Genomic DNA, 17,709 nt, shown 5'->3' on the forward strand with positions numbered 1-17,709 from the left:
TCTAAGTGAAATGAATTTAATAAATGTTTTACAGCCTAAGGGCACACACAAGATAACTATCCGAAGATGAATCACAAGAGAAACACAATCACTTCCTTAGTCATCGTGTCACAAATGTACCCACTAGACAGTCTTCATACTGGTTTCCAGAAGGCCACGTGCTCTTTATACCAGTGGACTCTGGGACAAGGTCCTTCTGATAACGACTGCTTCCGGGCCCTGGCTGTGCTGACATTCCCGTGACCAGCGACGCTGCAGACTCGGGCAGGCGGAATGCAGTGCAGGCCCGTTTCCCGTCCTCCCCAGGCACGAACGGTACAGCATCAGAAAGCGCACCGCCTGACCCCATTCTGGGTGTGTGGAACCTCGAGGCACATTTTCTTGGGCCTCAAGAGCCCATTCACCTGATGAGGATCAAGATTACGAGGCGGGCTATTCACAGCCACCATCACTGCAACCCCCAGCTGCTCACCCCTGTGAGTCACAAGTCTGCCACCAAAATGACACAGACAAACGGATACGAGGGCTGATAGCAACACAACTGTTACGCCTAGGCCCTCACTCCAAATTACCAGGTTTTTTCACTTAAAGAACCTCAGTGTTCTCAGGAAATGACTTCATAAGAACTTACAAAAGGCTTACGGTGCATACGCCTACCTCTCGGTCTGACCTTCGAGGGCACAGGGCGTCCACTTCGTCGAAGAATATGACACAGGGCGCGGAGTTCTTGGCTCGCTGGAACACCTGTCGTACTGCACGCTCACTCTCACCAACGTACTGAACACACACAGAAATAAAATGCAGACACTGTTCAACTTTGGGGCTTTGGGCCAAATTACAGTAAAACTAGTTTTAAAAGACATTTAAATATCAGAGTCCACAAAGTACCAGGCTGTTCCGCATGGAACTGCTGATATATAACCATTTTTGATGCAGAAACAGCCAAGTGTATATGGTTCAACTTAATACAATCAGCTATTATTGAAGCCTATAGATTACCTCGTTTCTAAAACAAAGACAAAGTAAATGTAAGGTCTTCTCTAGGTCAGACACAATCCCATAATTCTACACTGTGATTTTGGAACTAATCTGAGGGGCACCTGGGTGGCTCAGGAGGTTTGAGTGACCAACTGTTGATCTTGGCTCAGGTCATGATCTCAAGGTCTGTGAGATCGAGATCCACATCAGGCTCTGTGCTGACAGCACGGAGTCTGCTTGGGACTCTCTCTCTCTCTCTCTCTCTCTTCCCCTCCCCTGCTTGCTCTCTCTCTTTCAAAATAAATCAATAAACATTACAAAAAAAAAAAAAAAAGAACCGATCTCCTACTCTGTATGCATATAAAACACCCAGCAGTAATTTTCATTAATCCAACACTGCTTTACTGCCATTTCCTGCTCAACCATCATTTCCATGTGGGTCAAGCTGCTAATGAAAGATCTACTTTGTCACTTGGCATCAGAGAAGGCGAAGGGAGCCAGTGAGGCCTTCAACAGGTTTCACTGGACATACCATACCGTAAAATCTAAGTCAAAACATAAAACAGTAAGATCAGTCAAGAAACACAGTAATTCATAACGTCCTATAACATTAGGACAAGTTAATGCAGAGAGCTACATGTAAGAATATGGTCTCACTGTTCATGAGGCCTAAGAGACTGTTCTCGTAAAATCTCAAACTAGTGAACCAAGCATGTTTTTCTCCTAATAAAACTGCTAAATAGGACAGAGTCTGCAAACTGTTTCCAGTGCCGACCCCACCGCCGGTGTTTGTTCCGCTCTGGTGACCACATGGCTGTGATAAGTAATGCAGGCAGAAAGCACACGCCATGGACGACAGTGACGGGAGGGTTTTCTGTCTTCTCATCTGTCCTGTCTTTTCTTGGTACTTTTGCTCAAGGTGCTTCCCTTACTTGATCTGTCTTCCAACCTGCCTCCGCTTCTCCTGGTATTCGAGAAGGTCCCCGACTTTCTTCCTATTGCTCTCCCCACTCTGCCCTCACAGAGTCTCCTGCTACTGAGACTCCCGGCTGGTCTAGATAGTCCTTGGGAAGCAGAAGTCGTGGCCTTGATCATAACATCTTGTGTGGTATATAAATAAAGTAGACTGGCTCAATTTCCTAAAGAATCCAAGTCAGCAAAAATTATATTTGAAATGCTGGACCAAAATAGTAGATATTTTAAAAGAAAAAGTAACAGTGAGCTGGGAGAGGTCAAGTATCAGACAGGGGTCGACGGAAATGATCAACACAGCTGGCAAATGCACTGTGGCTAGAGCAAACCAAATGGCCAAAGGGAAACTTAATTTAGGGGAAGATAAACCTACAATTTCAAAAGGACAGATTAAAAATCAATCTTAACAAAGGTGACAGTGATTAAAAATAAGCAAACAGAAGAAAATCCCACTATCTTGGCCTTTATGAAATATTTCAAATAAGGATCCTATAGCTATCATTTCTAACTTCTTATTTGCCTTTCAGTTTTCAACCGTGATAACCTGGCTTTTGCAAACACCCTTATTGAAAACACCCTCCCTGAAGTCACCAATGACCTTCTAATTGCCAAACCCAAAGCCCTACTTTCGGTTTCTCGTACGCTGTGGTTACTGACAAGGTTGAAGAAACAGCCTCCTGGATGTTCAGGCTCAGAAAGTCTTGGGCGTCCTCCACCCTTCCAAGACCAGTCTCCTCCTTCCCCATCCCCAGCAGTGTTTTACTGGGGTCAGGGACCCCACTGTTTGTCCCCAGGGTTTCCAGTGCCACCCCGAATCTCCTGAACTCCGGGCTCACATCCCTGTGTCTGCTGGAAGTCTCTGGACTCCTTGATTCTGAATCGCCCTACAGCAAACTCATTATCTAATCCCAAGAAGTTTATCTTCCTCATCAGATCACCTCCTCTCTCCCAGTCATTCCAGACTCTGCCACAGACCTCCTCCCCACCTTTCCCTAGGAAACAAGTCAGAACACAATGAGAACAAGGCTCAGTCCTCGGATTGGCAGGAATGGTGCGGATGTGGGACAGCGGGAACCCCCACTCACCGCTGGTGGAGGCCTAACAGCAACAACCGTCTTGGGAAAAAGCTGGCAAAACTTTCTCTTTCAGGAGTGAAGATACAGCAATTCTCCTTCGGAGAACATACCCTCGGGGGAAACAGCTCACTGATGAAAGTAAGGATGTACGTATGTAACGTTCGATCTGAACATCAAGAAAGAAAGAAACTGATTTTTTTAGAAGTGTGGTTCTGTTCATTCAGCGGAATGCCACACGGAAAACTGATGAACTAGAGGTAAACACATCAATAGAGATAAGTATTACTGCGATCTAATGATTTACAAGAAATATACATTTAATCACTCAGGCGACTAAATGTACTTCTCAGACATATCTGGTTTTCCCCAAAAGTTTCTGAAAACTGTTAGAGCCACAAAAGCGAGTGGAGGTCTTGTTAATATGGACTCCACTAGAGGGCGGGGCTGGCTGCCAGGAGGGCCAACCCCATGGTTACTGGGTGGAACTTTCAGTGTACCCCCCCCCTCCACACACACCTCCAGGCAGGGGAGGGGGCCGGAGACTGAATAGACAAAGGTCAATGACTCAGCCAATCATGGCTCCACAGAAACTCAAGGGCAGTTTTTGGTCCTTCCAGACCTGGGGAACCATGGAGCCAGGCCCCAAGGCCCATGAGACTCCAGGTTGGGACTGTGCCCTATGTACCTCTTCATTTTGCTCTTGATTCTTCTTCTTTATCGTGTCCTTCAACAACCTGGTAAACACAAGTGTTTCTGGGAGTTCTGCCAGCGGCTCTGGCAAATTAATCAAAACTGAGGAGGAGTTGGTTGGAGCCTCTAATCTGTAGTCGGTGTGTCAGAAGCACAGGTGACAGCCTGGGGCCTGTGACTGGTGTCTGCCATGGGGGGTGGGGGACACTCCTGTAGGACCGAGTCCTCAGCCTGTGGAATCGGATGTCGTGTCCTGGTAGCATCAGAACTGAGCTGAACTGAGTCGGTTCTCAGACACCCTGCTGGTGTCCAGACTGCTTGAGGTCTTGTGACCACATACTTCCACAAGTTAGTCTGTGCTCCTCTGGGTAAGCGTGCTCCCGTCCCCGTCACCTGCTTCACCGGTCCCTTAAAAATTACTGTCTTAACATCGAGTATCAGTGAGTGTTCAAATTTCCAACTGCCTCATTAAACATTTTTGAGACACGGACAGTAATACTACATGTCGTTCAGAGATAAATATACGTATGTAGTAAAAGCAGAAAGTACACAGAACAAAGACCAAATTCAGGATTACGGTAAATTCTGTGGGAGAGAGAACAGGGGACGTGGTTAGGGAAGATCTGCAGGGGCTTCGCTGGGTGACAGATACGTTACTCTTCCTAATTTCTCACGTGCCTGGAACAGATCCTCAGAATGTGAAGCAAGGTTGTGCCCTTGCTTACAGCCTCTGTCGGCTCTGGTATTCCGGAGACGACAGCCAGCTCTGACTGGGGATGAGAGCCCCTCACTGTCAGGCAGAACTGTCCTTCCCGGCTTCCACCCGCAACAGTCCTCTCCCTTCAAGGTTCCTTTCTAACACCTCCTCTGCCAGGAAGGCAAAAGAAGCACAAGGAAAGTAAAGACGTAGGTAGAAAGCCCGCAGGAAATGCTTAAATACAAATCCTTATTTTAGGAGGAAAGTAACACATACAATAGGAACATATACAAACTGGTAAGGGGGATACATTTCCTTTTGAAACAAACAATACTTTTTTTTTTTAAGTATGTTCCACCCTCAGTGTGGGGCTCGAACTCACAACCTTGAGATGAGTCACATTGTCTACTGACTGAATCAGCCAGGAGCCCCCAACGATACTACTTACTTCTTTGTCTGAATGCATTACAGAACGGAACGGTGTTTTTACTTCTCATAAGGACGAAGGGATAATACAATATTCAAAATCTCTAAAATCTGAGATATCATATAAACTGAACGCAGAGAGGAGTTACTGTATAGTACTGGAGCATCTCCCCCCAGAGTACTTTTACTCTTTGAGACAAGTCGTGTGAGCTACCGGACATCAGGATGAGGCAAGCACGCTGGGAGTCACGTAGCCCAGGCTCAAACCTCAGCTCTCCTCCCCCAGAGCCACTGGACTTTGGCCAAGGTGTGTGACACCTCCAGACTTGAGTTTCCTCGTTTGCAAATCAGGAATCAGAGGAAACAATAACCCGCATCTCACAGGACTGTCACCGTGAACAAGGCAGGGGTTGGGGGCTGACCACCCACCCTGCTGTTGAAGATCCACGTGTAACTTTTTACTCCCCTAAAACTCAACTTGTGATAGCCTGCTGTTGACCTTGGGAAGCCTTACGACATGAAGTCAACTGACTTTTGTCGGCTGTGTGTTCTATGTATCAAACTGTGAATTCTTACCATCAGGTCAGCTAAAGAGAAGAAAACATCAGTAGGAAAATCATAAGGAAAATACACTTACAGGACTGTACTTATTGAGAAGTCTCCGTACATAGGTGGGCCTGCGCAGCTCAAGCCCGCGTTGTTCAAGGGTCGGCTGTATATGTAGAGTGCTTGACGAATACACGGCACAGAGTATACGCTTTATTTATTTATTTATTTTATTTTTCAGAGTACACACTTTCAAATGTCACCTGGGTGGCTGAGTCAGTTAATCAACTGACTCGATTTTGGCTCAGGTCGTGATCTTGTGGTTCATGAGTTCAAGGCCCACACTGTGATAGTGGGAACCCTGTCAGGATTCTCTCTCTGCCCCTCCCTGTGCTCTCTCTCAAAATAAATAAATGATCTTGAAAAAATTTTTAAAAGTAAAATAAAATGTCCACTTTTAAAAAAAGTTTATTTGGGGGGTTGGGGGGCGGGCAGGCAGGGCAGAGAGAGACGCAGGCTCCGCACTGTCAGCACAGAGCCGGACTCGGGGCTCAAACCCACAAACCGTGAGATCATAACCTGAGCCGAAGTCAGATGCTTGACTGAATGAGCCATCCAGGAGCCCCTAAAATGTCAACTTTTTGATTATTTCCATTTTGCAGGAGGGAAAATGGAGGCTCAGAGCTGAAGAGACTTAGTTAAGAGAGCACTTAACACACTTCGTACAACAGAGCAAAGCAATGTCTTCACTCCTGCGCTGGAGACTTCACCAAAACGTCCTGTGTTTCCAGGACGCAGGGACGCTCTGCTCGTAACCGGAGCAGCCGTTACTTCTCATCTACGACCAAAGCTAACGCCACAACTTACCATATTTAGCAATTCGGGGCCCTTGACAGATATAAAGTTCAGTCCGGACTCATTTGCAACCGCCTAGTGAGAAAAAAACCAAGATACAAATCAGAAAAATTTACAGTAAACAGTGATTTGTGACAACACAGGACTTTCTGCAGTTTATACTGTGTCTCTCATCAGAGGAAGGAGATGAAAAGGAAAAGGAGAAATGGGTTAAAAGAAAAATCAAAGAAACATCTACAACTTTCTAAGAATCACTCAGACGAGAAACCAGACAGGGTGATGTGGACCATCTGTGTGAAGGTGTTGCTCACACAAACACGCTTACACACACACGTCTGTAGCCCGGCTTGCAGTTCCAGTGAAATCCCAGTCTGTGCAGCAAAGCGTGCCTTGCCCAATGAAAGCAATCGTTCACTCATAAACCAAAATTCAAAAACCTCAGTATTAGTCTTGGCCACGGCTCAGCGCTTACAGATTGCTTTTAGTAACGATAAACTGCACGGCTCAAAGCCAACACGGTCGTACGTGTCAAAGAACCCGAGAGAGGTCACCTGAGTGCCGAGAAGAAATGTGAATAAGTCACCAAGGATCAGGGAACAGAGTCCCTTCTCTCCCCGGAGCCTGGCCTCGGAGCTCCAGAGCCACACCCGACAGGAAGCTCGGCATCTCCTTCCGGACCTGATGTCTCGAATCCGTCACTTCCAAAGCAGGACGCCTGGATCTGTCCCAGCTCCCTCCACACCCCACGTCCCCAACTCCGACAGCTTTTAGCCCCAGACCCTGGTGGCCCCCTTGACCCCTGTCACATCATCCAATCCGCCTCCAAGTCCCGTCAGCCTGAGGCCAAAATGTCCGCGTCCCACGCTTTCTGCTCCTCCGCCACCCACCCCTCACGCAGACCACCTGGATGTGCAAAGAGACCAAACCGAGACTGGACGAGACGACCCTCACCGGTCCCCTTCCACTCTCGCTCTCCTCTACCACTCACCAGAGTCCCCTCGTAAGAACGCCAATCACATCGTCTCCCTAGGACTCGCCTTCATCCCTGAGTACAACTTGAAATATTCACCACAGCTCACCAGCCTGTGGTCTGGGACACAACAGTTCCCCTCGGTCCGCCCACTGGCTTTCTCGGGGTCCCTCCCCACCTCAGGGCCAAACAGGCGGTCAAGGCCGCTACGCGGCTGGCGCCAAGCACCGCGGCCACCGCTGGCAGAGGGACGCACGTGGGCTGCCCGCACCGCGCAGCTTCCTCCTCTGGCCACCCGACACCCGCGTGACGGACAGTCAGGGCACATCGACTCAAGTCTGACTCCTCCGCATCAGCTTCCAGGCTTCCACGTGTCACGTGAGTGAGATTTAACCCACCGTGACCGCCGGCATTTCCTGAAATTGCCGGAGATCTTCCCCGTCTCCTACGTGGGACACGGTGACCCTACCGTACGTTTTCTTCCCGGACGTCACCATGAGCCTCACCTGCGGCGTCAGCAGCTGCCTGCGTCCGCGCCAGCGTCCCAGGTGACAGATGACGTTTATTAGTCACCAACCCACAGCGTGCTGGCTCCGGGAATCACATACCTGCACCTTCTGCTGCTCACGGACGTCCTATGTCCTCGCGCATAGGAAACTCACTGCGATGGTGAGTGAACCAAAGCAGGAAGACCAGCCCAAACCCTCATCTTCTAACCAGGTTCTGTCCAGCACGCGGATCCACAACTTTCCCAAGGTCACATCTCGCTTCTGCCATTCGAGGGCATTTTCTACTATTTCTACTATTCTATTCTTCTGGGCATGAACCTCTTGGAGCATCTGAAGAAAGTGGTGAGCCCTCTCCCTGGAAAAAACACCGCCCGCATCCAGTGGGCTTGAGGCCCACCGGTGGAGTCCCGGGTAAGACTCCCTGCTCCGGACGAGCAAGGTGCCAGACAGCTGACTGCACAGACAGGTGCCAAATTGCTGACAGTGAGGGGAGGCAGGAGCAGGGACAGGAGGATAATCTGCTCTGGGATCTAACAACATCCATGGATTTCAAATAACCCGTCTCCTTTCTGCCAGGAGCAGGGCTACTCAAAGGCAAATGTAACTCATTAAAAAACAAACGGTACAAGGCACCCGGGCCAGGGGACTGCGTCCACCTGGTGAACTGACATGTTCACGTGCAGGACCTTCTTTCGGGCTACATTCTTCCCAAACTGCTGTCAAGAAAACAGAGAACTACCTCTGCCGGTGTCCCCACCCCCCTCACAGCAATGCCTCGCAAGGGTACTGGAAGCGTTAAGCAAGGAAACTCAGTAACATCAGTACAAATAAGTTAGGAAAACTTCATGTATATATTACACACGTGCACATGAATACATACGTGAGCAAATGGCACTGTGGGTATCCGATTATTTATGGAGCACTCACAAATTATTTGGCTGTTGTAGTACTTCCTAAAAAGTCCTTACTTTTAATTTCCTAATTTAAGAGTAATTCAAATAATTTAAAAAGTTGACAAAGGCTAAGTAAGTTATAGGTGGAACATCGTACAGACATTGAAAACGACAGCTAACACGGGGCACCTGGGGGGCTCAGTCGGTTGAGCGCTGACTCTTGATTTCGGCTCAGGTCGTGATCTCACAATTCGTGGGATCGAGCCCCATGACGGGCTCAGCATTGGTGGCGTGGAGCCTGCTTGGGATTCTCTCTCTCCCCTTCTCTTTCTGCCCCTCCCCCATTCACGCTCTCTCTCAAAACAAACTTTTAGAAAACTGTTGAAGCAAAAGGGAGACACATAATTTACAATCCTCTCTCCTCCACCTACTACGAGCCACCGCTTCATTTTGTTGTCAGCCCTTCTCGATGTTCTTCTGTGACGCGGATGTCAAGATAACGTGTACCATAACTTTTACACGAATTATGACAAATACAAGCTTTTTAAAAGTGCTTTTCTCACACAGCAATATTAAACATCTTCCCATACCAATATATGCACACGTCTGTATTTTCAATGTCTGTGTAGAATTCTATCGTAAAGGTATTCTATACTTTACGGAAATGACCCCCACTGAAACAACACTACATTGAATAGTCCTGTACTTAAATTTTTGTACCTCGACCAGTCATTTTATTAGAACGCACGTCTAAGTAATTTTTCAATAAAAGGAATGTTTTTAAAGCTTTCAACCTGTTCCACTTGATCAAAATGACCCATTACCAGATCACATCTGCTTCCTTACCAAAGTGCCTTCTAGACCGTCTGCGCAGATTCTACCCTGTCGCCTGAGTGTCTATCTTGCACACACTGAAGGAGTGACAGCCATTAACATTGCTTTTAACCTTTGACGGTCTGGGAGGCAAAAATGGTTTCTTACGCTTCTTAAGTGGCATTTTAAAAATTACCAGTGGGCTTTAAAGACTATACTTGTTGGCTTTCACTTTCTTTCTTTTAAAGTTTATGTATTTTGAGAGACAACCCAGGAAGGGGAGAAGCAGAGACAGGGAGAGACAGAATCCCAAGCAGGCTCTGCATTGACAGTGCAGAGCCTGATGTGGGGCTCGATCTCACAAAGCTGTGAGATCATGACCTGAGCTAAACCCAAGAGTCAGACACTCAACCAACTGAGCCACCCAGGTGACCCAAAAAAACATTTTTTTAAAATAACAATTGTAGGGAACAGTGAAGAAAACACTTAGGTTATAAATAACTACAGCAAAGCAGGAAACAAGGTCAGGTACTACAACTATGCGACAGTACTCGTTAAAAAGCCACAGTTACAGGGAATACGATACTTGCTATATTAAAACTGATGGAGCCATGGCTCATGTAAAAAACTTTTTCTTTCATGGGGGTGTCTGGGTGGTTCAGTCGGTTACGTGTCTGACTTCGGCTCAAGTCATGATCTCGCGGTTTGTGGGTTTGAGTCCCGAGTCAGGTCTGTGCCGATAGCTCAGAGCCTGGATCCTGCTTGGGATTCTGTGTCTCCCTCCCTCTCTGCCCCTCCCCTGTTTGCACTCTCTCTCTCTCTCTCTCTCTCTCTCTCTCATAAATAAACATTAAATAAAAATTAAAAAAATTTTTTTATTTCACTAATGTCCAATGATGTACCTTCTGTAATTAAAATAAAAGCGGGACACATTCCTGAAAACTGTCAGTTTTACTAAAATGACCTTGTGAGAGAAATTATGTAAAACTAGCCCACTCTAACATGTAGGCTAAATTCCCAGGACCCAACGAGACAGCAGGGGAGAAAACCCGCAGCTGCACTCAGCGCACCTTGGCCAGGAGCGTTTTCCCGCAACCGGGCGGGCCCGCCAGGAGGACTCCAGCTGGGGTCACCAATCCGAGGGCTCTGAACTGATCGGGGTTACGTACCGGTGCCTGTAAAAAACAACGCCAAAGTTGATCCATTACGAATGTCCATTCACACTGCGCGTCCACGTTCTCTCCAGATGCAAGCTGCCACCGTGACCATGGGGTCCAGCGGTAAGAACAGTGCTGGCAGGGCGCTTACCTCCGCGCCAAGCACGGGGTACGTGGTGATAAATCAAGTCCCTGCTCATGAGGAAATCACACCTAAACGTAAGTTCTGAAAGCACTTCAAACGTAAAGACACAATACCTTCAGCATCTTAAAATCAAGGTTTTTAAAAAAACTACCCAAACTTCCAGGCTACAAAGCTTTCAGAAGGTGTCCTAGAGATGGAGGAGAGGCCGTGCTGTCCGTGGTCAGGAGCCAGGCACACCCAGCCCCTGCACCTGCTCCTCTCCCAGCAGCCACACACCTCTACATAGATCGTTCCTCATTAAAGATCAGTAAAGTGGAAAAGTAAGAGTGAACGAAAATCGATCCAGACTTTTATGAAACTTCTCTGACCCACAGGAGTGGGAGCGAGTTGAGAGAATATTTCTCAAATGGTCGGCTCTTGGTTGAAACCCAACTTTTTTTTTTAATTCACTGCCACAGAATTCAAGCACAACCACAGAATGAGCCTAAAACAGACTTCGAAAGAACAAAACAGGTTGCTGGAGGTTGAACGATAGTACAGCAGAACACGTGAGAGAAAACGTACAGTCCAGCCCACCTGCACCTGTTACACGGGCCAGCGCCGTTCCACGGCGGACACACCTACCAGGATGGCCATGGTGAGCTCCTCTCTGACATCTTCCAGGGCACCGATGTCTGCCCAAGTCACATTGGGGACAGTGACAAAGCCCTCCCTTTTGGCCGAGGGCTGGACGGAGGACAGAGCAACAATGAAGTCATTCAGTTCAATGCGCAGCCCTTGCAGCCGCTCCTCTGAGAGGGGGTCCTGGTTTCGCAGCAACACCAGCAGCCTTTGCAATTCATCCTTAAAGGGAGCGATCGAAGGGAAAAGTGAAAAACTGCGTATTTGTTGGAAGACTTATTTTTGTGCTTTTAAAAATTATTACTGCAATATTTCTTTAAGCTATAATGAACTACTGTGGATTTTCACAGTTTTCTCCACTGACAGAAGCCATTTCTTTTACTCTGTGTAGATGAAGATTTGGCCGAGGAAAGGTCCACGGACTAGAACCAAATACAGGACAAGGACGTCCGTGTGCTAACAAGGGCCAGCTGTGGCAAACACGGGCAGCTGGTAACAGTCATTTCTGCAACGATTTCTTCCAGTTTTCATTTACAAATAATCACGAAGCAGCTGAATCTTGATGAAATTCAAACAAAGTTACTCTGGTGGCAGTAGAATTCAAAACAAGGTTCCTCGAAGGGCACTACGTGGAGCCTTGAGCTTCGGAGGCAAACAGACTCCTTGTTCTGAGGAGACTATAAAGGTGGGAGGAAAGTAACCCGGAGTCAGTCTGTCAAGTCCTAACTTCTGTGTGTCTCGTATCAGGAATATGGCTTACTATTCTTTTTAACAGATGGACTGTGGCTCCAAGTGAGTGAGGAGGAAAAAGACATCTGACAACCACGGACCGGGACCTGCTCTGGGAAGCAGCTGTGTGGCCCGGGCAGGCCATGGTCGCTTACGCTTCGTTCCTTCGATGACAGGGCCATATGAAGCCCGCGCACAAAGTATGAACTCCTAGAGCTCACAGCTGCAGCGTTGACCTTGGACACACGAGTCCCCCTCACGCACGTACTGTCCTCCAGAGCCGCGCGGCGCCGGCTCACGGACACAGGGCGCCAGAGGATCGTCCTGGCGCACCTGACCAGAAGGTGACCAGGAAATACAACCGAGTGCCCGGCGCTCCTACAGCAGCCGACCAGCTCTCTCTGGCCAGGTCTGGAGGGTGTGCACCGCAGGCCTGTGGGCCGCACAGTCTCACGCCAGGGACCCCTGTGGGGGCACCGCTATGAAGTGTGGCGGCAGGGAGGCCACATGTAAATACAGGAGTGCGGCTATGACTTCAGTTTACAAGATAGGCAGGCGGCGGGGAGGCCACAGCTTGCCAACCCCTGGTCCAGAGCATCATAATCAATACTGTAAAAGGAATTTATTCCGGATCAGCTAAAAAAGTAAAACAATTTGTACTTCTGAAGCTACAGACATTCTGGGTGTGACTGATAATTAGTCTGTGGATAAAATGCCAATAAAACATAAATCATAAACCTCAACCATACCGACGCTTGCTGGGCGGCCGACACGAAGGACAGGTTCGGCACCTGCGGGGAAAGCTCCTGTGCTTCGGAAGCGGGCTTCGTTCCGATCCCGTCTCCCCGGCCTCCTCTGGAGAGCAAAGCTTCCATCTCAGGGTCGGCCCGCGGCTCGGGCAGCTTCATCAGGACCCTAGTGACCGCACACATGGCTGCCTCTCGGCAGAGCGCCATCAGGTCAGCGCCAACAAAGCCTGGAGTGAGGTGTGCCAAGTGGTGGAAATGAAAAGCTTCCGGAAGTCTTAGTTTTCTGCACAAAGTTCGAAGTATTCTGTAGGAAAGACAGGGAAGAACTTCAGCCTCCTTACCCACCAGAAAAAACAAGTCACCGAACACATCTGAGGTCAATTCTGCTTTTAGAAAAGATGAAATGGACACCTGCCAGAAATAAAAGCCACCAGACTCCGAGTAAACCATGAATTCCATCCATCACAAAAAGCTGTAGTGATACACCCCTTGCATCCAATGTTATATTAGGACGGTTACTTCTCCAACTTCACGGGATCGTGCGTATGCAGAAGTCCACTTGCCTGAACCACAACGTGGCACGGGCCAGTGACCTGTGGGCCTCCAGGTCATTATTATGAAGGAGTCCCTTAACAATCTGTGTAAGACCCAGTGAAGAAAGTGTGAAAGTGGGAACAATGGTTAGGGCGGAGGCTCTGAAGCCAGCTCTACCACACAGTGACTGTCCTTGCGTGCCTCAGTTTCCTCACGCGCGAGCTATAGGAGCGCTCTGCGCAGGGTGAACACACACACACACACACACACACACACACACGCTCCGCGCAGGGTGAACACACACACACACACACACACACACACACACACACACACACGGCCTTCAGAACAGTGGCCGACCTATGGCGAGGGCCCAAGTGTTCATTATTATTACTACTCACACACTGTGATATTCCAAATTAACTCAGACAAGGAAATAAGTTTTGCAATTTTCAAATTTGTAGCAGAGAGGAGTATTTTCAAGTGTCAAGCCAATGGACAGCGAGTTACAGAAAAGTCATCTGAGATCATGTCAGTGAACCGGAGGGAAGCAGGTGAACATTACCGACCAATGAAAAATTACTCAGGTACTTTACATACCAGCAACCCACAAAAGGCTCCATGACAGAACCATTTCCTGAAGACTCAGACCTTATTCACTGCATTGTACAAGGATACTAAGCAACTTCCAATGTTATGAAAAATAGCTCACACAAAGTAAGTGTCACCCGTTTCCCAGTTACAACTTGTATTTTTGAAAAAGTGTGGACACTTCCATTCATCGTACTCTGGGAACTCCAGAGGAGGAGAAAATAACCAGTAAGAGAACTCCAGTTTCAAGATGGTAGATGTTTCAGCAACATTTCCTCTGCCGGAAAAAAAAAACACCAAGAGGCACAAACTCCACAGTGAACGTAACTAGGAGGCTGCCTGGACACCCCCACCCCTGCCCCCGTTCTGGGAGGGAACTGCAGGGAACTTGCAATACAAGGATCTGCCTTTATTTATTTATTTTTTAAATTTTTTTCAATGTTTATTTTTGAGAGAGAGAGACAGAGCGTGAGTGGGGGAGGAGCAGAGAGACAGGGAGACAATCTGAAGCAGGCTCCAGGCTCTGAACTGTCAGCACAGAGCCCAATGTGGGGCTCGAACCCACAAACGGCGAGATCATGACCTGAGCTGAAGTCAGACGCTTACCGACTGAGCCACCCAGGCGCCCCATGATCCGCCTGTATTCTTACAAGGACTTTAACCAGCTGTCAGCACTGGGCTTAGGCTACAGGCTTGAGTGCTGCTCTATACAGAGAGGTAGGGGCGCCTGGGTGGCTCGGTCGGTTGAGCGTCCGACTTCCGCTCAGGTCATGATCTCATGGTCTGTGGGTTTGAGCCCCACGTCGGGCTCTGTGCCGACAGCTCAGAGCCTGGAGCCTGCTTCGGATGTGTCTCCCTCTCTCTCTGCCCCTCCCCTGCTCATGCTCTGTCTCTGTCTCAAAAATAAATAAATGTTAAAAAAAAAATTACACAGGGAGAGGTACTTATGCTGCTCGGATACTGAAAGAACAGGTGTTTGGGGGGTTCTGAGGTTTACACGTCTTCCTAGCAAAGAAGAGAAAGGCCTCTCAACACGGGGCTCTGTGTCAGCTCTAGCTGATGCTCTAAGGTCGCTAAATCCTTAAAAAGATTCTGTTAAGGGTTCCCAGAATAAATGATCCAGATTAATGCTGTATTTGGCTATAAATAGGATGAGTTTTAACAAATTCTTTAAAAAATACACCTTTTATTTTGGAAGTTTTAGATTTACAGAATTATTGCAAAGACAGTACAGGGAGTTCTATGTACCACAATACCCCTCTCCTATTAGGACAGTTTTGAGAATTAGTGACCCAGAACTTTGTAGATTACCCCTCAATGGGGGACTAGTCTGATATTTTTATGGTGATTAGACTAAGTCAATGTATTTGGGGGAAGAAGACGACAGAGGTGAAGCACTGTCCCCACTGGTCCCATCAAGGGTACACACTGTCGGCCCCTCACCACCGGGATGCGAACGCTGACCGCCAGGCCTTACGCCGTGTCTGGAAGGGTTTCCACCGTGGGGTTGTAATCCTTCGCCCTTTTCCGTACCGCACTCTGCAAATAAGTCAACGTGCCCAGCTCACATTTTAGGGGTAAGCAGTGGGAGTCCACCTCCTTCAGGGCGGTGCGTCCACACACATTATTTGGAATTCTTCTGCACCAGAGACTTGCCTCTTCTCACCTGTTTAGTCAATCATTTATCCATACCAGCACAGGCCAAGAGATATCTGACTGCCTGTACTCTCCAACCACGTTTATCAAGAACGGAAGTAGAGAATGGTAAATGTCCAGGAGAGGACACAAAGCCAGAATCAACCTTTTTCAGAGAGGTGCGCTAACGAGAAGGAAGTGTATCTGTCTGGCGAACTCCAAAGACCAGGAACGGGAGGCCTCAAAGTGCTGGACCATGGAAACTGGGGCCACAGCAGAGCCCAAAACCCAAGCGCTGGGAGTCGTGCATGAGACGTGCTAAGACGCCACATCCTCCCCACGCCGCCTGCCAGCAGGAGAGGGAAGATCTGGGCACGCGCTCCACCAGGAAAGCAGGGTGTACAGTTCCTCAGCATCCTTCCGACCTGCCTGTGTTGGAAGACTGGCAGCTAGACCCACAGCCCATGGTACGGTCTCAACACCTTCTCCTGAAAGATCTGAATCGACTCAACAAAACGCATCTTCAGAAATTGACCCTTGGAGGTTTCTAAGTAAAAAGTTAGCTGGTCATCTGCTTTACAGGGGGGCCAAGCTTCAACAAAACAGCTTACATTGCAGATGTCCTATCAGCCGTGCTGTTAGAACAGAACCTCAGACGAGGACTCCCATGTGAGGACAGCAGCAACAGGAGACAACAGAATTCACACCAGACACTGCTGTTCCGACTTCACATCCACTATTTCCTACTGCCTCTCACCATCACATAAGGTAAGGGACAGACCCACACCCGCGCACAGGCACTTGGAGGAAACACAGAATGTGAAAAAAGTTGCAAGAAGGTTAGTAAATGACAAAAACGTGGCAATCGTGGATTCCAGAAAAGTTACAAAGGTAAAGAAAGGATCTGTGATCCTAACATGTGACTTGGCAGCGAACAATCCCCGTGCAGATGAGACAGGAAAACGTTACATGTGGTTATACTGAAAATCCGTATGGTTTTATACCGCAAACCTATGGATGTGGTTCGGACATCGGACGTATCAAAGAATTATTAGTGAGCACGTAAGTTAAACAAAAAGTCTTCACCCGTTAGATTCTGAAGTATTATTGTGGAAACAATATGGTGCCCGAATTTTGCTTTAGACACTCCAGGAAAAAGCATTGGGGACAGACAGAACAGGACTGAAACGGTGAGGATTGTTTGTGGCTGGGTCATAAGATGGCTTCACCATCGTGAGGGTCTGAAAGGCATGTCTGTACGTTCTCGGCTCTCCTCTTCTGGAGTCTGGGCTGACCTCAGCGGCTGGTCAACAGCACAGAGCAGCGGGACAGACGCTATGAGACCGCCCAGCTCTGAGAAGCCCAAACTGTCCCGTGAAGGGAGCCACACGGAGAGGGGAGGAGGGGGACAGGCATGCGGAGACGCAGCCGAGCCAGGTGAGACAGGCAGGTGTGCAGACGTGCACAGCCTGGCTGCTCCAAGCTCCAGCTGCCACCTCTACCACCACAAGGGAGCCGGGCCGGGCACAGAACCGACCAGCTGAGGCCTTTCTAAATTCTCTACCCACAGGGCTTGTGAGAGACAATAAAATGACCGTTGCTGAAAGCCACTAAATTTTGCAGTGGCTTGTTCTGCAGTAACAGAAACTAGAAGAATTGTATCAGACTGCTTTTGTGTACGCTGGAACGTTCCGTAACAAGATACTTTCAAAGTCCAGGAAAACACCAAGAGCAACCTTAACATTTCTACGAGTCAGAAGCTGTGCTGGGTGTATTGATGCAATCCTCACGAGAAGCCTTTTAAAGCGGGGGTACTGTTCCCATCGTAAAGACAAAACAAGGCACGTTACTATTATTACTTTGTTACAGGCAACCAAACAAAAGCTAGGATGAGTTAGGAATCTGGGAAAAGGCAGAGGGACGTGGGGCACCCACTGCTACTTCCTCCGTCCCTCCCAGGTCCCCTCAGAGAAAACCAGCAGCACAGAGGCTCAAATCAGAAACCTGAGGGGCGCCCAGGTGGCTCAGTCGGTTAAGCTTTGGACTTCGGCTCAGGTCATGATCTCACGGTTCGTGAGCACAGGCCCTGCCCTGGGTGAGCCCTGCTTCTCTCTCTCCGCCCC

The 17,709-nt window shown here is 48.5% G+C and overlaps 1 protein-coding gene across 7 annotated transcripts in view; it reads right to left on the minus strand.

Moving 5' to 3' along the window:
• The window catches only part of NVL (nuclear VCP like), a 90,770-nt gene that overhangs the window by 47,071 nt on the left and 25,990 nt on the right, over nt 1-17,709 (minus strand). For all 7 annotated transcript variants that reach the window (XR_003965840.1, XM_030302106.1, XM_030302102.1 and 4 more), the window contains 5 exons: nt 12,827-13,130; nt 11,352-11,570; nt 10,496-10,600; nt 6,253-6,315; nt 658-777 (listed from right to left, as the gene is read on the minus strand). Coding sequence is in view for 6 of the 7 variants with exons in the window: in XM_030302106.1 (XP_030157966.1) it covers nt 658-777; nt 6,253-6,315; nt 10,496-10,600; nt 11,352-11,570; nt 12,827-13,130 (811 nt within the window). In the remaining variant the exon portion in view is untranslated. The remainder of the gene's footprint in view (nt 1-657; nt 778-6,252; nt 6,316-10,495; nt 10,601-11,351; nt 11,571-12,826; nt 13,131-17,709) is intronic.

Source organism: Lynx canadensis, chromosome F1 (genome assembly GCF_007474595.2).
Source record: "Lynx canadensis isolate LIC74 chromosome F1, mLynCan4.pri.v2, whole genome shotgun sequence".
Taxonomy (NCBI): Eukaryota; Metazoa; Chordata; class Mammalia; order Carnivora; family Felidae; genus Lynx; species Lynx canadensis.